The sequence below is a fragment of the Pinus tabuliformis genome, chromosome 6 (assembly GCF_031772625.1).
Source record: "Pinus tabuliformis cultivar Carrire ecotype Pingquan chromosome 6, CPIR1, whole genome shotgun sequence".
Lineage (NCBI taxonomy): Eukaryota > Viridiplantae > Streptophyta > Pinopsida > Pinales > Pinaceae > Pinus > Pinus tabuliformis.
This window is the reverse complement of record NC_142292.1, coordinates 1,765,444,657-1,765,471,273: the sequence shown is the minus strand read 5'-3', so window position 1 is coordinate 1,765,471,273 and position 26,617 is coordinate 1,765,444,657. Positions and strand designations below refer to the sequence as shown.

The 26,617-nt window shown below is 37.5% G+C and overlaps 1 protein-coding gene across 1 annotated transcript; it reads left to right on the top strand.

The window, feature by feature from the left end:
• Positions 1-16,037: 16,037 nt before the first annotated feature.
• LOC149266011 (uncharacterized) lies at positions 16,038-26,342 on the top strand. The gene is made up of 7 exons (XM_089406785.1): positions 16,038-16,308; positions 16,477-16,600; positions 16,810-16,918; positions 17,127-17,477; positions 17,583-18,251; positions 25,396-25,890; positions 25,986-26,342. Exons 1-7 carry the CDS (start codon positions 16,038-16,040, stop codon positions 26,340-26,342), a joined length of 2,376 nt encoding a protein of 791 aa, XP_089262911.1.
• The last annotated feature ends 275 nt before the right edge of the window (positions 26,343-26,617 follow it).

The window sequence follows — 26,617 nt, the reverse complement described above, 5'->3', positions numbered from 1 at the left end:
AATGTTGGCCCATAGCATTGCCTTAAGCCCAGCTATGACTTTGTCTAATTTGAGCTCATTTTCTAGCTCTTTTATCTTGTTTTTGAGGGCTTTCACCTCCCTGTCCTTCTCTGCCACAGCTTGTTTGGATTTATCATACCTATCATTTACCTTGGCCAATTTATCCCTGGTCTCATTAAGCTCTGCCATTTGAGCTTCCAGGGCTTGAATCTCATTCTTTAGCTTTTGCATGTCCAAGCTAGGGGCCTGCTCTGTTGGTGGAGGTGCTGCTTGATCAGTCTGTTGAGGAGGAGGAACAGTAGTTGTGGCAGCTTCCTCAAGATTTATGATTTGAGGAGGAGGCTGGGAAGTCTGCCCTTCTTCTCTCTGTTTCAGAGATGCCTGTAATGCTGCCTTTGCAGCCTCTGATTCTCCCAGCTGCTCTTGTGTCTGGAGGAGCTGCTTATATAGAGATATCAGCAGATCAGTGGCATCTTTTTCAGTTCTTTGTTGGGCCACTTCATCTGTCTGAGGGTGAATAGTGGCTGGGAGCTTGATTTTTCTCTTTAGAGCTGCCATATCTGCATCCCTCAGTTTCAATATCTCCTGTATGCCCTTGATGTCTTTGGGATTATGCCCAATCTCTATGATTATGTCTTCTAGGGCCCTGATCCTGTTGTCCTTTGCCTGGGATGATGCTCTCTCCAACTCTAGTTGAGAGGCTGTATTGTTAAGGCTGTTATGTAGCCTATAATTATCCAATGTTTGGTCTGCTAGGGAAGCATAGACCATCTCACCCGTTTGCTTATGCAGTTCTATCTTGTCCAATGGGTGGATATCCTTGGCAAGGACTTCCAGGTTAGTCCTTAAGTAGTCAGAGGAAGATTGGGGCTGCACTGCTGTTGGCATAAAATGACTCATGATCATTTTGCCTTCATTTACATCAAAGGCAGACATGAGTCTTTGCTGATTGGTGGGAGCCATGTTTAACAGATGATTGTACAGCTGTCTCTTGATGGGCTCATTTCTCCTCTTAATGTCGATGAACTGCTGTTTGATACTGAGTCCACCTTCTTTCTGCTGGCCGGAGGAGCAAACTTCTCCTCCTATTGTTCTCTCTTGTTCCTGCTGGAAGGAACTTGCAGATGCCTCCATACTAGGCATGCCCATACCCAAAGATTGCCCTGTAGGCATCTCTTCCTTAGAGAATGGATTTAACCTCTGTCTTTTCTCCCCCTGGCTTGCTGATGTGGTTAAGGGAGTTTCTCTATCCCTTTTTCTACTAACATCCTCCCTTTGTGGAGTTTGGAGGACTGATGTTTCATTGGCAGCTTCTTGCCTAGGAGGCACTATGTTTTGAGGTTGTTGGTCAGTGAGGTTTTGGGCCTCAACTGCCCCTTCTTGCTGTGTAGGCTGCTCCTTTTCCTGCTGCCCTTCTCTTTGCTGTGTACCCTGTTGCTGTTGTTGTTCTGCCTGCTGCTGCTGTTGTATCTTCTCCTGAGGTGGCTGCTCTGCTTCCATTTCTTTCTCCTTTCCTTTGGCTGAGGCCTGTTCAGTAGTTATGGCCGCTTGCTGATTTGCTGTGGAGGAAGATGCAGCTGTTCCTACTTGGATGTTTGGAAGGGTGAACACTTGTGCAGAAAGCTCCAAGTCAGCCATCTTTAGAAGATTTCTATGAGCTCTTTCATTCAGCTCTTCTTGTGTACTAGCTTCTTCTAGGGTTCCTCTCCTCCATTTAATTTGGTTTGCATGTTGTTCAATGTGAGGAATCTTGAGATGATCATAGCGAGATAGCTTATATTTAAGCCTCCTCAAAGAGATGAAGTGATTGGGGTCATAGGGTTTCCAGAGGAAACTGGTCTTCAAACCAAGGCCTTCTAACATTCTATCTGCCTCTATCCAGCCTTCCTCCCTTATATTGTAGACAAGGTGGCCAAGTTGGTTTCTGACTTTTAGTTGTGCCTTCTTGCCCTTTCCTGAAAAGTGAAGCACATCAACATTGCCAAACTGCCTGAAGTATTCTAGGGCAAAGAGCCTCATGGGCACATATCTGGGCAGTCTGTATGGGGGTAACTCACAGCCATATATTCTAATGACTATGTGATGTTGGTAAAAATACCAATCCCCAATGCTGTATGCTTTTGACAAATGAAGGAGTCTTTGCATCTCATCGGTCAATCTTGGAGGAGGTGAGCCTAGCAGCAGAGTCATGGCTGGATGGATGAAGAGATCAATGAACTCACAGTAGGTGTATGGAGAATAGAAATTGTAGTGGAAAGCAGAGGTCCAATACACTACAGATCTCAGATTGCCCTGTGCATCCTCTCTCTTCATAGGAAAAGAGAACTTCTCATGCTGGTAGTATAGGATCAAGTGGTATATGTAGGAGGTGTATTTAAACACCCTTTCCCTTGACAGATTCATCAATTGCTCATGCATCTTGTCTGATATGTATGTGGCATAGTCATAGCAGACTGGTTTTCTGCCAGGAGAAAACATGAGCATCATATGTAGCACAGTTTCATCTATATACTCAATTGAGTCATATCCCAGGATGGGACTGATCATATCAACAAGGTCCCTGCCCAATTGATTGAGGTAAACATGATTAATGGGAGGATTTTTCACAGTGTCAGACTCAATAAACAACTGGTTTAGTTTAGTGATTTGGGCATCTGTCATTCTGGCTCCCTGCCTTATCAAATCAACCAGTGATAGAGGGACCAGCTTCTTCTCTGTTTTGAACTGCAACATCTCTTTGATAGCCTCAGGGGTAATATAGAACAGAACTGTGCCTGAAGGGTCAAGCACAGCCCTCTGGGAGGCATCATACTTATCAGCACATAGGTGAATTAGGTCTGGAAATTGGTTGACCTGAGGAAGTTTGAAGATTGGGAGGAAGGAATCCCAAATGCCCAAGATGTCTGTTCCAGTTTCATATTTGATTTTTATCTCATTTAACACCTGAATGTGGAATCTGCTCTGGCTTAGCATTTCCTCTGAGATTTTATAATCTAAGTCTGCTAATGCCTTCCACTCCATTTCTCTGTGAGGGGCATTCAAAGGGGCAACATTGAGGGCTATGGGCGCCACTGGTGGGTCCATGCTTTCTTCTATGATTTGGGGATGGAGTTGCTATACAGAGCAACACAAAAGAGTTCTCTCTAAAGAAAAATGGGAATTATAGGGGACAGAGGGTGAATGGGATGGTTGCAGCAATTGAAATACTGCTTAAAGAACCAATAAATCAGTAACAGGACTGAATAAAGTATTTTCTGTGGTGAATTTGGTTAGTGAAGGTACCTAGTTCACGACTGCGCGAACTAGCTGCGAATTTCAACTCAATTTGTCCAATGTGGTCCTGCAGGAGTGTAATGGCTACAATGGCTGGGTATAAGTGCTGGACACAGTGTTTTTAATGGTGAAAACAGAGTTTTAAGGCCTGTTAACAGCTTACTCTTGGAATTACGGATAAAACCAGGCTTATGGGATGATTTTGAAGAATACCTGGTGAATTCGTCGGCAAGGATTGCGAATGCGGGAGCAATGGAGGCTCTGGCGGTCTCGGAATCTCTTTAGCAAGCTGGTGCTGGTTTGGACGTGAGCAGCATGCAGAAATAACAGTAGAGCTCTTTTGCCAAAAGTGGAAAAAACGCAAAATTTTGGCCTAAAAATGGATTTTTGGCAATATTGGCGCATTTTTTGATGACGTCAGCATGACGTCATAGGTGGGGTCAGGGCCGGATGACGTCAGCATGACGTCATCAAGCGAGGTGGCGGGCTGCTATTGGCCCACGGGGATGATGCAGTGGCAGACAGATCAGCGTGGGGGCGGGCAAACGGTCGACATGATGGCGGGGTGGCGGTGACGTGGGGATGACGTCGGATGAGCGGTAGCGACCAAAACCGGAAACGGTTAGCGGTTTCATATCGCACCGCTATGGTTACGGAGGCGGAATCTGTCAGGCGTACCTCCGACGCATTGTGGGGAAGGCGCGTGGCGGACGCATGACATCACCTTCTGACAGATATCGGAAGGTATCTGTCGGACGTCGGGGCCCTTCCGATATCGATAAGGACCGTTGGATCCATGATGCTTGATCGGACGGCGGTCGGGTCGATGACATGCTCGGTGGATATGGCAAAGGCGCGGCATTATTTAATATTTATTTTCGGGATGCGCGCTTAGGCGGAGGATCATCGGGGTATGGTGTTTAGCAAGGTTTTTCAATGTATTTTGAAAAATCAAATATACGCGCCGAGACTTTGGTTAAGCGGTAGAAGTGGGTTTTTTGGATTTTTTTTTTATGATTTCAAAGGGGTTATGGGTAGAAAGGGGTTTGTATAGGGTTTTTCTTTGCAAATGATGGTTTAATGAGTGGAATGACTTGAAGCAAGGGGGAGAGATGAGGTATAGGTTCATCAAAGTGACCAGATGTCATTTTGATTATTTTTTTAGAGAACATATGGCTATAATGCCAAGGGGAGGGATATTTATACAAAATTTGGGGTTTATACACCATGGTGTTAATATTAGTAGGGGAAAGGTGATATAGGGGATTTATATAGTAAAGTTAGAGTTAATATGGATGGGGGGTGAATGAAGGGAGAAAACACTAAGTTTATTTGTGAAACACTTAGCTTAAAGAGTAGATCAAAATGAAAAGATTTTTACACAAGAAATGTGGCTTGTGGAGGAACAAGAACCACCATGAAACCATAATCTTCTTCCATGAATCTTGACTGATGAGGGAGTGTTAGTAATGAAATGAACAAGGGGAAGAGGGAGGTTAGACATGCTTCCTGCTGCAACTTGATGAAGAAGAACACCTTCTCAATTGATTGACTTTGCTTTGGTAAACAAAGTTAACACACCTGCAATGGTGAAGATAACCTTTCTGCAACCCCAACTACTTACCCAGCTATTTGCCTAGCATTTTTTATTTCTTCTTGGAGGGTGCACTTGGACTTGCAGACCCTTACTTGCCTTTTCTTTTCTTTGGCTTTTCTTTTGTTTTTTATATCTACTTCTACCCTTATTTCTTCCAAGGTCCCAGATTAAGCTGTTGGGAGCCTTTTTTCTCTACCTAAACTACTTGTCTGCCAAGATTAAACAGTTTGGACATACTCCTTTCTCTATTCTATGACTGAAAAATTTAAAACATGACATGGTCCAGATTAGACTGTTGGACCATCCATCAAAATTTGAGTTCATACCAAGCTATAAGCACAGATTGGATTCTCTTGGAAATATGTGATCTTTGAATCATCAAAGCAAAGCATATTTGGACCTTTTCACAGCCAATCATGAAATATGAAACCTATTGGTATAGGTAGCTAACACTATGTTAGTGGGGATGACCTTGCAAAGGCTCAACCAGTTCAAGTTCCAACTCCTTATACCCTGACCTCATTGGGGACATGCACAGAAAAACAAAGAAAGAGCATACTGCTCTAATACCACTAATCCAAATTTATGAAGAACGAAATGAAATACAGATATAAACAGAAAAATAAAGATACAATGAAAACATAAATTCAATTCATTAATAGCAAAGTAATGAAATTTGTTTACATGCAGAATGGAAATAAACTAGCTCAGGGTATGGTAGCTTATCTCTGAGAAGAGATGTGGTGGCTACATGTCTTCTGAACTATTTTACAATGAGGCTTGAGGGACTATTTATTATTGAGAAACAATGAAAAACCCTATACATCAAAAAACTAACCTTAGGAGATGAAGCAGAAAATGTTTGTGGGCCCCGTTGGGGTAAATTGGAACATCAACTTCCTAGGGTCATAACTTTGGCATATGATCTCCATTTGACACATATGATACCTCATTAGAAATTTATATCCAAGGACTACAACTTTTGACTGCAAACCCCTATTACAAACAAAATGTTCTCCCATTTTCCAAAAAAAGTGTCGTTTAAGGCTCAAAATGGCTCCAAAAGTTCAGGACCTAAAAAACTACCGAAAATAGTAAATTGTGCTACAATTAAGGAAACTGAAAGAAACAATGGTGGAGGTCCAAGTGGAATAGGTGGGTGGCCGCCAATATCTAACTGGATTAGACAGTAACCATTATTAATGTTTGACATAAGGCTTATAATTAATAACGTAATTTATTATGAGAAATATATATTACAAATTTCTTATAATTAGATTAATAGATACTTAGGGGGTGTTGAAAATAGCAACAAGAAATGATAAAATAGAATCCAGAAATTCTAGTTTAATTTGTCCTTGAACTAAACTGAGAATTAAAATTGAATATTCTCATAGCAACTTGTAATAGTTAATAGAGTGAGTTGACTTAGTTAACTTAGGAATTTCGAGTTGGAATTCTTTCTGAAGTCATGTATATGTTTTCCCTATATTATAGGGGTATAAGATGAGTTAAGTATGAGTTGTAATTAGTTAACTCAGTTTACTGAGTTAAGTCCAGTTAAATTAGTTCCAAACTGTTTGAGGAACTAATAGTGAGTTAACAGTTAGATGATGCATTAGTGCATTCAACTAGTGCTACTCTAGTAACTAAATATTGCCTCATCAGAAACTCGTGCTTGTCGATTATGAGAAAAACCCAGTTGAGACTAGAGTGCAGGGACAATGTACTATTTGTTGTATAATTTTCTGAGTTGGAAAGATGGTGCATGCAATCAGAGAAGGACCTAATTTTGGATTGCGCAGTTATGGATGAGGAATTTCCCTTTAAATACAGGCTAATTCTCTCAGGAATTGTGCAAAGAATTAGAAGTTTGGAGGCTTGGAAATTTGGCTAAGTATTGGCCAAATGAAGTCATTAGGAAAAGTATAGGAAATACTTGTGCAGGTTGAGTTCAAGGTTGAGCAGAGCATATTATATTCATATGAATTCTTTGACCAAGGGCACAAGGAAATAGGGAGCTTGGAGAGCAGAGAAGAGGCCTAGATTTGGCTTGAGCTTGCTTGTGAGTTGGGAGATTGAGTTTACTGAGTTCTAGGATTGTTCTTGTGAGAGCAAACATTGTCTTATCATCTTGTATTTCTGATTAATGCAATACAGAGAGTGGGGTTTTGAGCTGTGGCTTTCCCCGGATACTTATTGTGTTATGTGCCATTGATGTTCTTCCTCTTGTCGATTACTATTTTCATCGATCTCTATTGGCTTCCACTGGTTGAAAGTAGAAGTATATTCTTGTCTTTTGCTTTAGTACATTGCATGAGCTTGTGAATCTACAAGATTTTCTACATGGTATCAGAGCTAGATTTGTAGAAATTATCTACATGGTATTGAAGCAGGATTTTTTGGGTCGCAGGTTTGCAGAGAAGATCTGAAAAATTTGTGCAAAAATTTTAGAAAAAAATAGCAGATCTGTATTCCTTGCAAAAAAAAACCCAAATTCAAAAAAAAATCAGTTGAATCAGAGTTGGGATGAGGGAGATATCACTGATTTAAAATCAACTCTTTTTCCAGAAAATTTCGTGACAGCGGGATAGATGAAACATATTGGTGTGCTAGCCAAGAACCTGTATGCACTTGAGGTACAAGATGAATTCAAATTCTTGAGGGGAAAGGAAAAGGTTAGAGACTTGGTGGTTGAGAGGGAGATTAAATTACCTCTCAACATGCAGCCCCAGAAGAAGCCTCTGAAGCAGCTTCAGGAAGTTGTGGAGTAGACACAACTAGAGAAGTTGAGAGGAGACCAAGTGGAGAGATCCACTCAAGTAGAGAAGAAGTAGTCTCAGACAATTGTGGAGCAACCACAATTGGAGAAGCCAAGAGGAGATCGAGTGGAGGCATCCAGTCATGCAGAGACCTCCAGTAGAGGGAAATTTTGAGCCAAGTGGGCAGAGGGATCACATGTAGCCATACCTCCAGGTGTGAGGTGGGGTGATGTGAAGTGATAGTCCCAAGTGGGTTGAAATTGGGCAGGGTCCATTGAGTGGTTTTATCTCATGGATCGTACCTTGCTATGGGAGCCCAAAGTACATAGTAGCGAGAGGAATCAGTGGGATTGATGCATTCAAAGATCAAAGTGGTAGAGGCTAGAGATGTCAGATACTGAAGAAGGGTACATAAGGGTTGACAACAGTGCAAAAAAGTGGAGTTAACAGAAGCGCAAAGTTTTCAGTCGATAGAGGCAACAAAAGTCAGAGACTTTGATGGCAGAGGCATCATTCCGATTCAGGTTGGATGTTTTTTGTTTCTAGAGTTGTTGGAGCAACAACACTAGAGAGAAGTATTGCATGCAAAACATTCCAAAGGTTCAAGATCAAGATCAAGTTGAATTCCTTTCTTGTTGAGAGGGAGTTTTGAAAATAGCAACAAGAAATGATAAAAACAGAATCCAGAAATTCTAGTTTAATTTGTCCTTGAGTTAAACTAAGAATTAAAATCGAATTCTATTCTCTTAGCAACTTGTAATAATTAACTAGAGTGATTTGACTTAGTTAACTTAGGAATTTCGAGTTGGAAGTCTTTCTGAAGTCATGTATATGTTCTCCCTATATTATATGGGTCCAGGATGATTTAAGTATGAGTTGTAATTAGTTAACTCAGATTACTGAGTTAATTCCATTTAAATTAGTTCCAAATTGTTTGAGGAACTAATAGCGAGTTAACAGTCAGTGGATGCATTAGTGCACTCAAATAGTGCTACTCTAGTTAACTAAGGATTCCCTCATCAGAAACCCATGCATTTCGATTCTGAAAAAGACCCAGTTGAGACTAGAGTGCAGGGACAGTGCACTATTTGCTGTATAATTTTTTGAGTTATACAGATGGTGCATGCAATCAAAGAAGGACCTAATTTTGGATTGTGCAATTATGGATGAGGAATTTCCCTTTAAATACAGGCTAATTCTCTAAGGAATTGTGCAAATAATTAGAAGTTTGGAGGCTTGGAAATTTGGCAAAGTATTGGCCAAAGGAAGTCATCACGTAGAGGATAGGAAATATCTGTGCAGGTTGAGCTCAAGGTTGAGTAGAGCATATTGTATTCATCTGAATTCTTTGACCAAGGGCTCAAGGAAATAGGGAACTTGGAGAGCAGAGAAGAGGCATGGATTTGGCTTGAGCTTGTTTGTGAGTTGGAAGATTGATTTTATTGAGTGCTGAGATTTTTCTTGTAAGAACAAGCATTGCATTATCATCTTGGATTTCTGATTAATGTAATACAGATAATGGGGTTTTGAGTTGTGGCTTTGCCCAGATACTTATTGTGTTATGTGCCATTGATGTTCTTCCTCTTGTTCATTATTTTTTTGCTTGACCTTTATGTGCTTCTGCTATAAAGAGTAGAAGTAGGTTCTTGTCTCTTATTTTAGTAGATTACATGAGCTAGTAAATCTATAGGATTTTCTACAGAGGGAATTGAAATAATGTATGGTTAAATGTTATTATTCCAATTCATGTGAGTTATATTATTTCAAAATCATCATTGTCTCTTAAAATAGATTATGACAAAATAGAAAAGATGTATTTTATTATTATTGTGATCAAATTTTATAGTTCACTTATCTAATGATACAATATTAGATATCAATCTCTTAGCAAAAAAAGGAAAATAAATATTTCTATCGAATATATATAGTTTCTATTAATTCGTGCACTTGAAATTGCCAACCTTTGATGGTATTATTATTAATGACATTAATAATTGGTGCATAGGTTTTCCAGAACATATATATGCTTCATCGTATTGATATTGATGAACTTAACAATTATTGTGTAGGATTTCCGGAATATGTGTGTGTGTTTCATGGCATTGATAGTCGACCTCATTGAGTGTGGGTTTTGCGGTTTGAAATTTTTTTCAATTTTTCCCATTCAAAGGTCAGTTTGGTCTACCTCCTAAAGGCCACCTCATCCTATATATATAGGGAACTTTAGTCCTCCATAGTGTGTATTAATGCATTGATCTAAAGCAATAAAAATTTGTGATCCTTCTGCGCCTTGTGGAGCAATGAAAAATATCAAGAGTGGTCGAAGTCTTACACGGTGGTTAGGGTTATTTTCTTCTATTTTTTTTTGGGATTTGTTATTCGTTGAACATTGGTTAATATAGCCTATTATTCTGAGGCAAGTCTAAGAGTTAAAGAATATGAAAGTCTGCAAAGTTCTGAATCTCATCCAGACATCTATTTTTCTTGTCTTTGAAATATCTGTGTTATCGAGGCACTAGTGCGAGAAACTTTCAATCATTTATATGAGGTATAAAGCTACACTTCAACCCTAATCAATGAAAAAATTACAGGCTCTGAATCCCCCAATCTTGGACACATTTGGCCTTGATATTTATGTGATTCATTGCTTGCAATTACACTATGACAAGGAAAATTTCTTGAGGGTCAATCACGTAACCTTTTGTTGATGATTCAAGAAACTCGAGGCATCATTGTAAGAGTTCATTCTATTTTTTTTAATGATCTATAAGGGTATATGTTGATCATGATTAATTTAAACAGGTTTGTTGCGAGTTCCCTACTTTAACACAAAGATCCAATGGCATACAAATTATGTGAATTATGACTATATTGTAATAAGGATCAATTGAAGTATTCAAAAGAGTTTCATGTTCCAAAAACACATGAAGCAAATTGTAGTTTGACAGATGACAATATGAATTCATGTTTTGTAGAGCTTGTGGTTTTGATCTGATTAGATTGTCTAGAATCCTGACGGAAGGCAATTTTGGAAATTCAATTTTTTTTCTCCCTATTAAAGTCACGTTGGCCTACCTCCTAAAGGTGACCTCAACTTAAGTCCTCCATAGTGTGTACTAATGCGTTGATCTAAAGCAATAAAATTATGTGATCCTTCTATGACCTTGTTGAGCGACGAAAAAAATCAAGAGTGGTCGAAGTCTAAAGCAGTGGTTAGGGTTATTTTATTCTATTTTTTTGTGGAATTAGTTATTCATTGAACATTGTTCAATAAATCCTACTCTTTTGAGGAAAGTATGAGAGTTAAGGAATCTGAAAGTCTGTAAATTTTTTATTTGATCCAGACATCTATTTTTCTTCTCATTGAAATATATGTGTTCCTGAGCCACCAATGAATGGAAAATTTAAGATCAGTTATATGAGGCCTAAAGCTACACTTTGACCCTAATAAATGGAAAAAATATAGGTTTTGGAGCCCCCAATATTGGACACTTTCAGCCTTGATATTTATGTGATTCACTGCTTGCAATTACACCGTGCCAAGGAAAATTTATTGAGGTTCAATCATGGAACCTTTTGTTGATGATTAAGAAACCTGAGGCATCTCTGTTAGAATTCATTTTGTTGTTTTTGAATGATATACAAGGGAATGGTTCGATCATGATTAATTGAAGCTGGCTCACTACGAGTTCCCTGTTTTAACACAAAGATCCAATGGCATACAAATTGTGTGAATTATGACTATACTATAATAAGGATCAATTGAAGTATTCAAAAGAGTTTCATGTTCTGCAAACACATGAAGAAACATCGAGTTTTACATACCACAATATGACTTCTTTTTCTGTAGAGCTTGTGGTTTTGATTTAACTAGATTGTCTAGGATCCTAGCAGAATACAATTTTGGAACCATTTTGAAGTTACGCCCATATCGCAGAGTATTGGTTATTGCCAAATTGTTGTTCTAAGTTTGTTGAAGATCTAATACTAGCGTAAATTATGATCATGGTTAAAATACATATCGTTGAGAAAAATATTGGGCAATTGTAATATTTATATTGTATGATTGGTGTTCATGCACATTAAGCATTAGCATTGTTGCACTAGTGGCATAAAGGAATGGCCCCAATCATTTGAAAGCACAATACTTCAGACCCATTCACGTGTCTTGAGATCATTGAATGTTGAACAGGCATTGACCAGGCTATGTAGGACATGGAAAATCCACACTCCCCCACATATTACATCAGATTGACTAATCATACATTTGTAGCATCAATGTATGGTATGACGATGGTTACAAGTTCGAGATCACAGAGGGACAAGTCTAACTAATTTTTATAAGTGCCATTTTGTTGCATATTTAGCAGAATCCAATGATTACTTTATAAATTTCATCTTGTCACACATTTAGTAGAATCCAATGGTCAAAATTTGAAAAGCACCTGGAAATGTGCATTATGTAGAACATATATTTTTTACATGGTCTAGTATGGTTAATTTAGAGTTTTGGGAGCATTTTTTATTCAAATTGAGGATAGAAGCATCATTATACATAGGAAAAGATAAGACCAAAAGGAAAACATCTTTAGATATCCAAAGGCATCTTCAGGTACAATAATGGATTTCTTTGTTTCAACACATATGAGTAGCAAAAGAAGTTCACTAAACATCATTATACACATGAAAGATACATGCAGAAATGTGAAGACTGACCCTTGAGTTTGCATACTATAAGATGTATCTTTAACCATGAACCTCTATTATGGTTTGATAGTGGCATTGTTATACAATAGTTTGGAGAGAAGAGAATGTATCATATGATGTTAGTAATTCTATGACTGTTTGTGAACCTAGGTTGCTAATCTAGATACTAAGGTCTTATCAGACACATATTGTGGTTGAGAAAATCTTCTAGGGCCTAATAGTTAGCAAATGTTGGTGAGTACGAATTGATTTCATTCAGGATCAGAGGATGATCTGAGATGTATTTAATGATTTATGAGAGAGAGATAATGGAGAGAGAGCTCCAAAACTGAACTGACCAAGCTTGCCCCCTGATCCTCATAAGCCTTTTTATTAATGAGGCTTATATTTTCTTCATTTTCCATTATTTTCCATTATTTTCCATCATTTTCCTTCTCACATGCAACTTGTGACCTTTCACCTCCCTTTTCTCATATTTTCCTTTATTTTCATAAATAAATGTGCCAAAAATGCCTTTTTGCCTTTTTAATGCCTTTGCCTTTGCCAATTTCCTTAGCCATAATAACCAAAATGAACACCCACTAGGATGTCTTGCCCACCATTGAGCTTGGAATATGTGTCTAATTGTCGTGGTCTTATATATTTTTACATGGATTTTTAACCAGAGTTACAAATTTTGCCCCATAACATTTATTTCTTCTTTGATATGAATATTGGGACAATTTTCAGTTTTATGTAGTTTGGAACCACATTATGTAGTTATGGATTTGGACTAATGGATTTCTTTCTTCTCTTTTTTTCTTATCCTATTGGTATTTTCTAACATTTTCTTGGGACTTTTTCCATCTTTGTAGTTTGGATTCTACCCCTTGTGGACAATTATTTGAAGTATGTCCCTGTTTGGCACATAACCAACAGGTGAGCTTGTTCCAAGCTTCTTGTTTGTGAGTCCTAAGATGAATACCTTGAGGACCATAATAGTGGGAATTAGGGACCAAACATGATTATGCATTCAAACCTTTAACTTGAAATATAAGCATCAATACTAAAAAAAAAAACCTTTCCATTAGAAAAATGTGACGAGCCATGTAACAGAGGTTAACCTTTAATCAGTTTAATAATAACCATATCCAATAAGTACACAAATCAACATTGTAATTAAGAATTAATCACATTAAATGCTAAGCTTTAATGCCATGAGATGCACCCACCTGCACATATAAAGAGAAAAGGGAAGCCAAACCAATGACTGCAGATTATTTGAACTACTTAATTTAAATTCTATACGGTTGGTTCCCATGGCCTTGCACTTTCTCACCACGCACAATTGGTGAAGACAACAGAGATTCGGTATGCCGAAAGAAAAGCGATGGCGTGTTTTGATAGAATGTTTAGTACTTGTAAAAGCCAATGGGCGGTGGTGTTTCCTTTGGCTGTTGATGAATTATAAGGGAGTTTTTTTATTATGTTGTCGATGATGATTAGAGTTTCATTAATTTGTTTTATTTTGAGGAAGCGGAGCACAAAGCTGCAAGTGACCACTTGTATTCTCATTATAGAGTGAAGGGTGGGCACTCGGTTGTATAGAAATTTTTTTATTAATTATATTTATACATAAGTAATAATTACAAAATAAGAGTTATAAGAATTTAACTGATTAGATTTTAAATAAATAAATTTAAATATTGTGAAAAACGAATAAAATTCATTTGGTAATGTTAAACTATGAAGGAGGTGTATTATTTTTTGGCGAAACACAACCAATAGCTAATCAATATAAAATAAGATTAAAGAAAATGGGCATCCATTAACTACATTTCTTTGTAATATTGGATGTATGTTTTCTAATATTGGATTCTTAAGCTATTGGAGAAGAAACAACAAATAGAAGTGGCTATAACCATAAAAGAGGACCACCTATCATAAAACAAAAATAAATAAAATTAAAGAAAATAAACATTCATTAATGATGTTTCTTTGTAATATTAGATTTCTTACTCTAATATAGCAACAACTTGTTGTGTTATTTACTATATATTAAGAAACCAAATAAGATTCAATAAATTATGTAAGAATAAACATCAAATAATGACATTTAGGTGTGATATTAGATTTCTTACCTTTTTAATAATTGCTTTTTGTGCTATTAACTTTATATTAAGAAATCAAATAAAATTAATTATATATTAAGAAATCAACTAAAATTAAATCAATTTTATTTTAAGAAATCAAATAAAATTTACTGAATTGTGTTTCAATGTAAGTAAGAATGAATATCCATTAATAACATTTTTGATTAACATTGAATTTATTGATTCCTTGGCAATTGCTTTTTGGATTTTTGACGACTATATGGTGAAAGATGAAATAAAAATCAATTTACAAATTACTATGTAATTCCCGTGACAAAAGTGAAACGTAGGTTTGGAATATTTCAATAAAAAAACCTACTGGAATGTGCCAAGCAAGAAAAGAAGTTCTCATGATGGTGGAACTTTCAATTATTTGGAATATTTCAATCAAGAAACCTCCGGAATGTTCCAAGCAAGAAACTTGTTACCTGTTACCTTACTCGTCTTTTTGGGGGTTGTAAAATAACATTACAATAATGGTTGAGATACAGCACACCCTTTCCACCCATAGTGCGATACGCGTTTGGCGAGCCGTCGGCTGCAGCTTCTTACTTCCAGTTTTCAGCTATTCGTCTTATTCATTGTCTCAGCCTATCAGTCCATCCATTCATCCCAATGGCAAACCTACCCACAGCACCGCAATAGAAGGGCGATGCTTCAGCTGCTTCTGCGTCAACCTCTTGTCCCCGATGTTAAAAACACCTTTGTTAGCCATCTCGACAAGCGCCTTCGTGAACATGGATTGTGGCCGTTTCTGGACAGGCCTGAACTGTAGGCCGGACACAACATCAAGTCTCAAATCGCTATTCGAGTGGCTTCTGTGCACATTGCGATTCTTTCTCCGAGTTATGCGGAATTGACATGGTGCCTGGACGAACTAGTCCTTATGCTCAAGTTCGGGGCTCCCGTTGTTCCAATATTTTTCAACTTCGAGCCTTCTGAGGTCAGGTGGAACGACAAAAAAGGAGCATACGCTGAAGCCCTGAAAAAACTCCAGCAGAAGACAAGCAGCGACCCTCAAACTAATGGAGAGAAGCCACGCCACGACTCCGCTACCATTCAAGGCTGGAGAGCTGCTCTTTCTCATGTCGCAAATCTGAAGGGTTGCGAACTGAAGGGCTTTAATAGTTAAACATTTTAAACTATTTCGTGTCCGTTCTAGTTCCTTGATCGATATATGATATTAATTGAATTTGATTAAGTGAAGGAGCTAAAGTTATTAGGTTAGCAGTTGTAGTTTCGGCTAATTTGAATCAGTGACAGACGTGGTATTGAGTATATCCTATTACATGTCACCAAATTTGGGGATTTTCCATGTCACAAGTTTTGGGGATGTTCTGATGTTTCCACCATGTGGTTTTTCAGAATAAATCATAGTGCATGTGTTGTTGTTAGATGTGTGATTGTTATCCTTATTCCTCAACCAACACTTCATATTTACCCAGGTGTGTCTCATTGGTTATTCATCTAGGAATGAGCAGGAGCTCTTGGACGAAGTTGTGTGAAATGTATTGAAAAAAGGTCCAAAAACATCGCTTTTTGTGGCTAAATATCCAACTGGTTTGGATGATACAAGACTTTGAAAGTACAGTGTTGTCGCAGCAGGGGCAGGAGCGTGACGTCCAGGCCAGGGTCATGGGAATTGTAGGTGTTGGTGGTATTGGGAAAACCACTTTGGTGAAACAGATCTTCAACCGCAGGTGCTCTGAGTATGATGGATCCTCCTTTTTATCTGATGTTAGTGAAACTGCAGCTAGAAAATCTCTGGTTGATTTGCAAATGAAGCTCATTAAGGACTTGACACACATGGATATTAAAATTGAGATTGTGGACCAAGGTGTGATAATCCTTAAATGACACCTAGCTTCTTGTAATGCAATGATAGTTTTAAATAATGTAGAGAAGGCCGATCAATTGGATGCATTCTTACCAATTAGGGATGTTCTTAGTTCCAATAGCTTGATACTAGTTACCTCTAGGGACAAGCATGCTCTCCTATGTTCAGAAATAACAGATTCATCAATTTATAAGCTCACCGGGATGAATAGAGCACACTCCCAAGAGTTGTTCTGCTCATATGCCTTCAATCAGCCACATCCACCACCAGGATTTATAGATCTGGTGGAACGGTTTGTAAGGGTCTGTGATGGATTGCCGTTGTCATTGAAAGTTACTGGGGCTCTTCTTTGTAGAAGAGATGACACATATTGGAAAGAGCTATTGAATGATTTTCACAAGATACCACCCGCGGACATACGAGAAACGCTCAAAATTAGTTATAATTCACTCGATCAAGAGTATCAACAAATATTCTTAGATATGGCCTGCTTTTCTATAGGAGAAGATATGGATACAGCAAAAAGAATATGGGGAGCGGTGGGGATTTCAAATTTAGAGAGCGTCTTCTGGAACTGGACAGCAGAAAGCGGATAAAAATGCATGATCAGGTTAGAGATATGGGAAGATATACTGCGGAAAGATCAATGACCCATCGTCTTTGGTGTCACGCCACCAACAATAACATTCATAAGTTGTTTGAAGGATCGCCGTGGTCTGTAAGTAATTCAATCATTCCTCTTCCGTTCAAAATGTTTAAAGTTTTTTATGTTCAAGACAAATATCTTTGTCTATTTTTTTATTTTTATGATTGAATAGGTCACAACCGAAGTTCGCGGGATTTCGACGGTTCATCGTCTAGACGGTTTCGATTATCGATTCGGTGTCCGTTCAGAAATGTCATGGTACAGAAGGCGTAGTCAGGAGCTATTGGAAAACTGTAAGCGGGCACTATTCAATACAGATCGTTATCATGGTTTGCGAATTCTTGCAAGTGAAGATTATTATGTAGAAGCTATATTGAGGAGGGTGCGGTCACCACATCTCATATGGCTCCGCTGGTATAAATGCCCCTATTCTTCCCTGCCTTCTTCGGTTCCCCTGGAAAATTTAAGAGTTTTAGAAGTGAGAGGAAGCAGATTGAAAACCTTGTGGCAACAGGAATCTCAGGTACGAAATTTTTTATTTTTATACTTCTTTTATTTCAAACTCAATTTGTTTGTAGATCAGAATCATCTCGAAATCTTTCTTACAGTGGAAATGTGTACATTGCAGCTGCCTCTCCAGTTGCGAGAGTTAAACATCTACTCTCCAGCTTCAGATTTTCCAAAGTCCATAGGACAACTGAAGTACCTTGAAAAGATTGTTGTGGATTATGATGGGACTGTCCAACTCAAAACTTTGCAAGAGGAATTTTGTTATATGCGCTCTTTGACATACTTGGTCTTTAGACATTTCACAAGAATGAGATTGTTGCCTGATTCCCTAGGAAAGCTAACAAATCTTCAGCACATAGATTTGTCTTATGCTACCAGTTTGGAGATGCTGCCTGATTCCATCGGAAAGCTACCAATCCCCCAGTCCATCAATTTGTCTTATTGTTCCCGCTTGGCGATGCTGCCAAATCCTTTTGGGAATTTGACTCGACTCAAATATCTCTCTTTAAAGGAATGTAGGAATGTGACCATTTCCAAAGAGACACTTGGAAATATTACGACGCTGGAATTCTTGGATCTTTCATGTTGTTCCCAGGTGAAAGAATTGCCTCCCCAAGTCGCACAACAACGGTTCCTGGAAAAATTATATTTGTCGGATGCCGAGTTAAAAGAATTGCCAAGTGGTATTGGAGATCTATGCAACTTGGAGGTTCTGCATTTAGGGGACCATTTGTTGGAAGTGCTGCCATCTTGCCTCGGTTCCCTCAATAGCTTGAAGGATTTGCGGGTGAGGAATTGCCCGCGATTGAAATGCTGGCTGGATACTTTTGTAGAAATTCTACAGTTTAAACAGCGATTCTATATGCAGAATAACTGAAAGAATCGTTTTAATTTAATGCCCAGGGATACGAATTACCTCCAGCCATTGGTGATGTTTTTGATGTAGGCCACAGTCCACTTGCTTCTTCTTCAACACTCCAGCTTCAATCCAAGCAAAAAAAAAAGAATACAATAATTCTGAAGGCACTTCCAAGCTCTGCTCTCTCAGCTAGATGGTGTAAAAACTGAAGGGAAATTGAGATGCAAGCTTGGGGACCAAACAGATGAATTTATAGCCAAGCTTCCATCAAGCTTCTGATAGCTATGTGTCAGATGTCCCACAGATCAAGGCAGAGAACTCCAGATGGAGTAATGGACCACTTCAGTAGCTCCCAACAATAAATTTATTAACTGCAGTTGATTTCCTTAACTTAAGGAAACTACTGCAGTTGGTTTCCATAAGTTAAGGAAAGACTGCAGTTTAAATTCCATAATTGTAGGCAGCAATTGTGCAAAAAATAATGGAGCTTAACATTCTCCCACTTGGTCCATACTTCCAAACTTAATGTCTCAACTTAAAAAACATTGATAATCTGTATTAAGTAATAGATACATGAATCATGGCGATAAGTCCTCTAATGACGAGTATTATCTTCCATGTATTACTATGTATTTATTCTTATTATAATTTATGTGGCAACAATTTCTTAATGAATAAACCTTATGTTTATTCTTGGTCCTTCTTAAATGAATTTTCTCAAATCAACTTAAAGTGCACATAAATATGAGAAAAAACATCACAATAATTAAGAATTTCATTAAAATAACATTGTCCATACAATGAGAAACTACATAATGGAACCAAGTCCCATATTCAATACATGATCCTTGAATTTAAACGGTGGCATGCCCTTAGTCAAAGGATCAACGATCATTAACTCAGTGCTGACGTGCTCAATGACCACTTTCTTTTCTTTAACACGTTCCCTTATAGCTAAATACTTAATGTCGATGTGTTTATTTTGACTCCCACTTTTATTGTTTTTGGCCATAAAAACAACAGCTGAATTATCACAATATATTCTCAATGGCTTAGAGATAGAATCCATAATTCTAAGCCCATAAATGAAACTCCTAAGCCATACACCATGTAAAGTAGCCTCAAAACAGGAGACGAACTCGGCTTCCATAGTGGAAGTGGCAATCAAGGTCTGCTTGGCACTCCTCCATGATACAGCTCCACCGGCCATCATAAAAATGTATCCTGATGTTGATTTGCGTGAATCAACACATCCAGCAAAGTCAGAATCTGAGTAGCCAATTACTTCCAAGTTGTCCGTCCGTCTATACATAAGCATGTAGTCTTTGGTTCCTTAAAGGTACCTCATTACTTTCTTTGCAGCTCTCCAGTGGTCTAAACCTGGATCACTCTGATATCGTCCCAACATTCCCACAACAAATGCAATGTCAGGTCTTGTGCAGACTTGAGCATACATTAGGCTTCCAACAGCAGAAGCATATGGAATGTTCTTCATTTGTTCCCTTTCAAAGTCGTTCTTCGGGCATTGGTTCAAATTGAACCTATCACCCTTCACAATGGGAGCTACACTTGGTGAACAATCCTTCATCCGAAATCTTTCTAAAATTTTATTAATATAGGTTTCCTCTGACAGACCCAAGATGCCTCGAAATCTGTCTCTATGGATCTTAATGCCAATGACATAAGATGCCTCACCCATATCCTTCATATCAAATTTTTTAGAGAGGAATTGTTTCACCTCATGTAGCAAACCCTTATCATTGGTTGCTAGCAAAATGTCATCCACATATAAAACAAGAAAACAAATTTTACTCCCACTAACTTTCAGGTATATACATTGATCCATAATGTTTTCTACAAAACCAAAGGAAGAAATTATGTTATGGAATTTCAAATACCATTGGCGGGATGCTTGTTTTAAACCATATAATGACTTTTTGAGCTTGCAAACCAATTGCTCACCATCACTAGAGGGGAATCCTTCAGGTTGTTTCATGTAAACCTCCTCCTCTAGATCTCCATTAAGAAAAGCCGTTTTCACATCCATTTGTTGCAACTCCAAGTCAAAATGGGCTACTAATGCCATAATAATGCGCAAGGGATCTTTCTTAGATACAGGAGAAAAAGTCTCCATGTAGTCGATTCCTTCTTTCTGAGTGAATCCCTTAGCAACAAGTCTTGCCTTGTATCTCTCAATGTTGCCCAATGAGTCTTTCTTTGTTTTAAAGACCCATTTACATCCAATGGCTTTTACACCATTAGGCAACTCAACAAGATCCCAGACTTCGTTACTCTTTATGGAATTCATCTCTTCCTTCATGGCATTGTACCATAGTTCTGATTCTTTGCAACTCATGGCTTGTGAAAATGACTCAGGATCATTTTTGGCTCCAATGTTGTAGTCAGATTCTTGTAGATACACAACATAATCATTAGGAATTGCTGATCTCTTAGGTCTAGTAGATCTTCTTAATGTTGTACCATCATCTTCCTGAGAAGTATGTGGTTCAACTTCTTGTTCAAAAGTTCTTAGCAACTCTTGAACTCCTTGATCTACTGGAATATCGTCAGCAGCTTGTGGAACTTCAACAATTGGTTGTTCAACACCAGTTTGTACTTGAGCGGTGATATGAACAATAACCAATCTATCACTTGAAGTGGAAGGTTGAGATTCTGAATGATCCTTCTCAGAAACTATGTTTCTGGTTTGATCGCTCCCACTGATCAAGTCATTTTCAAGAAACTTTGCATTTCTTGATTCCACAATCCTAGTGCTGTGAGATGGACAATAAAATCTGTAACCTTTAGACCTTTCAGCATATCCAATGAAATACCCACTAATGGTCCTTAGGTCCAGCTTCTTCTCTTGTGGATCATAAATTCTCACTTCAGACGGGCATCCCCAAACGCGCATATGTCGCAAACTCGGTTTCCAACCTTTCCATAATTCAAATGGCGTTTTAGGAACCGCCTTGGTTGGAACTCGGTTTAATATATACACTGCCGTCTTAAGTGCTTCAGTCCACAAGGATTTAGGAAGATTGGAGCTGCTAAGCATACTCTGCACCATGTCCAATAATGTTCGATTTCTTCTTTCTGCTACACCATTCTGGTCGGGTGAACCAGGCATGGTGTATTGGGCAACAATCCCATGCTCTTGAAGAAATTTAGCAAATGGCCCAGGTGCTTGTCCATCTTCTGTGTATCTACCATAATATTCTCCACCTCTATCTGATCTCACGATCTTAATTTGCTTGCCGCATTATTTCTCTACTTCAGCCTTAAAGATCTTAAAGGCATCTAATGCTTCACTCTTTTTATGAAGCATGTAGAGATACATATATCGTGAGTAATCATCTATAAAGGAAATGAAGTATCTCTGACCATGTGAGTCCATGTCTGGACTACATATATCAATATGTATGATCTCTAATATGTCTGAACTCCTTTTGGCACCTTTCTTTGACTTGTTGGTCTGCTTTCCCTTTATGCAGTCCATACAAGTCTCAAAATCAGTAAAATCTAGAGTATTAAGTACCCCTTCATTTACCAATCTTTTAATTCTTTCTATGGAGATATGACTTAGTCTCCGGTGCCATAATTTAGAGGAATCTTCATTAATAACACATCTTTTAGTGCCAGTGTGAACATGCATTGAATCATAAGTGACATCGTTTTGTAAATTAATGCAGTAAAGACCATTAGACAAAATACCATTCCCAACATAATCAGATTTATAGAATAGACTGAAAGATTTTTCTGAAAAGTTTAAGGAATATCCAAAAGGTACAAGCCTTGAAACTGAAATCAAGTTTCTAGAAAAACTTGGAAAATAGAAGGTCTTTTCTAATTCTAAAACAAAGCCACTACTTAAAGTTAAATAACATGTTCCTATAGCTTCTACATGCGAGCCCATCTTGTTTCCTGATAAGATGCTTTGCTCACTTCCCACTGGCTTCCTTAGGTTTTGCAAACCTTGCAAGGAATTCGAAATGTGAATTGTTGATCCAGAATCAATCCACCATGTGTTAATATTAACGTTAACCATATTAGATTCATAACAAACAAACGAGATTACTTCCTTAAGTTCGGGAATGTCACAACGAATTTCAGAGAAATTTGCAGGTTGTACTACTGCATTAAAAAATCACATGCTTATGTTAAAATTGAGGCTTAATAAACTTTCATGTTTTACCAATGTAAATCATGCTAAAAAAATTGAATCTAATGACATAAAAATTGCCTGTGGGCTAAATTTTCATTTCAAACAGATTCAATAAAACTTTATGATAAAACTTATTAATTCATAACTCCTGTGGGTAGGTTATGAAATTTTATCCTAATTAATTACATAAATATAATAAAAATTCATGTGGGATAAAATTTATTATATTCAATGTAAATCATGCTAAAAAGAATTGAATCTAATGACATAAAAATTGCCTGTGGGTTAAATTTTCAATTCAAACAGATTCAATAAAACTTTATGATAAAACTTATTAATTCATAACTCCTGTGGGTAGGTTATGAAATTTTATCCTAATTAATTACATAAATATAATAAAAATTCCCGTGGGATAAAATTTATTATATTCAATGTAAATCATGCTAAAAAGAATTGAATCTAATGACATAAAAATTGCCTGTGGGCTAAATTTTCAATTCAAATAGATTCAATAAAACTTTATGATAAAACTTATTAATTCATAACTCCTGTGGGTAGGTTATGAAATTTTATCCTAATTAATTAGATAAATATAATAAAGATTCCTGTGGGATAAAATTTATTATATTCAGTCTAATTAATTACAATTTAATGTCTAAATAATCTTTATGTGATCTAACCAATCAAAATATATAATTTTATTTAATTAAAGATGCTGTGGCTATTCTCTAATTAATTAAAATTATATGGATCACTAGACATTATTTTTGTTGCATAAACAAAACTTAACCAGAGAGAAAAATAATGTTTACTGAAAGGAGTAAGTCAAAATGACATTTTAATAAACTCCATATAACTGTAATAATTCTCCAGCAAAATCAAAATGAAGGTTAAAGCAGTCAGCATTACTGCAAATGACTACAAATTGCATTGCAATGCTATTGAGTTCAAAATAGAGATTCTCACAATTTAGAGTTATTTTCTTTAAGTAATACTTCAAAAGTCATCCCTATATTCATTTCCTCTAATATTTTTATAAAATGAATACAAAACCTCATATTTAAACTCCAGCCTCCATAATTAAATATAACTTCAAAATAATAAAATAATTTATACCCATAAGAATTCAATTCTTACATAACCAATCAATTTTATTTACTCTCCTTAGTCTAACTATCCCATAATTTATTTAAGACTAATTCTTAAATTAATTACAAAATGGGCTCTAAAAATTATAAACTATTTCTTTAAATAATTTGCAAGCAAAACTGCAAATTTGAAATATTATTTATAACGCGTGTATTTAATACTTTATTTGGTTTCCTTCTATAAATTCTTTGGTTTTGTTTACTTTATTTATTTATTTCGGAAACCAGAAAAATGCATATATTCCGAAGCTCAGGTCCAATTTAAACTCCAGGACAATGGGTGTACTGACTATGGTCATTAAATTGATTCCCGTACTGACTATGGTGACTAAATTGATTCTCTGGTAGTTGTTAACCTTCAGGGAAATTTCTATTCTTAATCCTAAAACAGTGCCAGTGCTGAACAAATGCCTTCTCATTATGATAATTAGCAATTTAGCTGTCCGCATATATAAGTCAATGAATGGGTATCTCTTTGGGGAACTAATCGAACCATCACATGTTCTATCTTATAGCAGGAAGTGGTTTCAAAATCGAAACGCAGACAACCGTAAAATCTAATGTTCAATACATATGTTAGAACGTCCAGACCAAAGTGAAAAACACTGTTGTAATATGTTCTGAAGCTAAAAGTAAATAAATCACCGCAGGTTTCAAACTAATCCCTGTATCATATTATCACTATATGAACAACCTGGGTAGGTTTATGTAATTTTATGGCTCACATGAAATTTTATATAAATATATATAAATATATTTGATAATTAGTTATCTGTATAGTGTATGGATCTTGCAAGTTGCAACCCTTACATCGGTTTATCAAATATCCCTTCGAAAACCAACACACGAGATAGGCCACAACTTCCAACTCACTTTAAAGATAACTACCTATGTCCGCCCATACGCTGTTTAAGGATGTTGACTACCTGTCTAGAGACATTTTTTAATGCGTTGTTCGAGACAGAGACTCGAAAGAAATTCAACTAAAGAATGCGTGGGAAGAGACGGCATTTTCTAGCTACAATATTACGGCTAGGATCAGAATGTTTAATAATACGGCGTCGACATTTACTTTTGAACCTAGACTCCATTTCAAAGTGTTCGAATCGCACCAAGGCAGAGATAAATAAACTGCTCTGATACCAAATGTAGAAATTCTACAGTTTAAACAGCGATTCTATATGCGGAATAACTGAAAGAATCGTTTTAATTTAATGCCCAGGGATACGAATTACCTCCAGCCATTGGTGATGTTTTTGATGCAGGCCACAGTCCACTTGCTTCTTCTTCAGCACTCCAGCTTCAATCCAAGCAAAAAGAAAAGAATACAAAAATTCTGAAGGCACTTCCAAGCTCTGCTCTCTCAGCTAGATGGTGTAAAAATTGAAGGGAAATTGAGATGCAAGCTTGGGGACCAAACAGATGAATTTATAGCCAAGCTTCCATCAAGCTTCTGATAGCTATGTGTCAGATGTCCCACAGATCAAGGCAGAGAACTCCAGATGGAGTAATGGACCACTTCAGTAGCTCCCAACAATAAATTTATTAACTGCAGTTGATTTCCTTAACTTAAGGAAACTACTGCAGTTGGTTTCCATAAGTTAAGGAAAGACTGCAGTTTAAATTCCATAATTGTAAGCAGCAATTGTGCAAAAATTAATGGAGCTTAACAACTTTTGCTGGCCGGATACTTTTGGACGGTTGACTCAACTGACAAAGTTGAAGTTGGTTTCCTTGTGGGATACATAAGTTACCACAGGATGTTCTCCTGCTAAACAATCTCGAATACTTTCTCATAGAAGATTGTCCATTGGGCGAACTTCCACTTAAAACAGCAGAACGAGAAAGAGAAACATTAGCAACGCTGAATGAATTGGACGACTCCAATGGCAAATGTATCTTTGGTTTGGAGAGGCTCCGGGAATTTGACCTGGTTAGAGTACAGATAAGGGAGGTAACCTTTCCTGAAGGAGTTTGCCGAAACCTTCAACGACTTTACTTGATTGACTGTAAGGAATTGAGGCACATAGAAAGGCTTTGTGGTACCTATGATTGTGAAAATGTAAAGGAGCTCACCAGTCTTGAAACGTGGACATCATCTTTGGAGAACTTGTATGTGAGTGGATGTAGCAAACTCAAGAGCATACAAGGGCTGGAACACCTCCCAAAGCTTGGAACACTAGATGTTTTTAATTGTGACGAGATAGAAGTGTTGCCATCTCTGGAACATCTGACATCTTTGTGGTGGTTGCAGGTCTTTGGATGTAGTAAACTAAAGACCATACAAGGGTTGGAAGACCTCACAAAGCTTGAAATGCTATTTGTTGCTTTGTTGCTGATCTTGCTGAGATAGAAGAGTTGCCAGCTCTGGAAAATTTGTCGGGGTTGTTGGTTAGTCGATGGCCCAAGTTCAAGTGCATGCAAGGGTTGGAGCACTTCAGAAAGCTTAAATATTTAGATGTTGAGGAATGCGCTGAGATAGAAGAGCTGCGAGGTGTGGAACATGTAATGTCGTTGCGAACACTTAACGTAAGGTACTGTCCCAAATGGCGTGGGAGAGTACTGGAGCAGTTACGCCAACGACTGAAGGAAGAATTCAGATATGTAAAAGAAAGCAAAATGAAGAGGCTGTGGTCTGCTATTTGTGGAGCAAGAGAGCATGACGGGGATAGAAAAACAAAAAAAATGAAGACCGGGGGAAATTAAGACCATGGTATATTTTAATATTTTATGTGAGGGCTTATTGCATTTCTCTCCTTGTTTTCGTGACCTTGTTCTTGGTTGGTAGTAAGTGCCTTCGCATTGGGTTCATTTAATTTAGTTGTTATATTTTAATTATGCCATGGAAGACACATTGTTGATATTAGATAGAGGGTAAAACTTCAAAACTCCAACCATTCGAACGCTTCGTGGTTGTCACGGTGAGAGGTGTTATTAGTGTGAATAGCATTAAGGAAAGTAAGTTATACAAGTTAATGTTA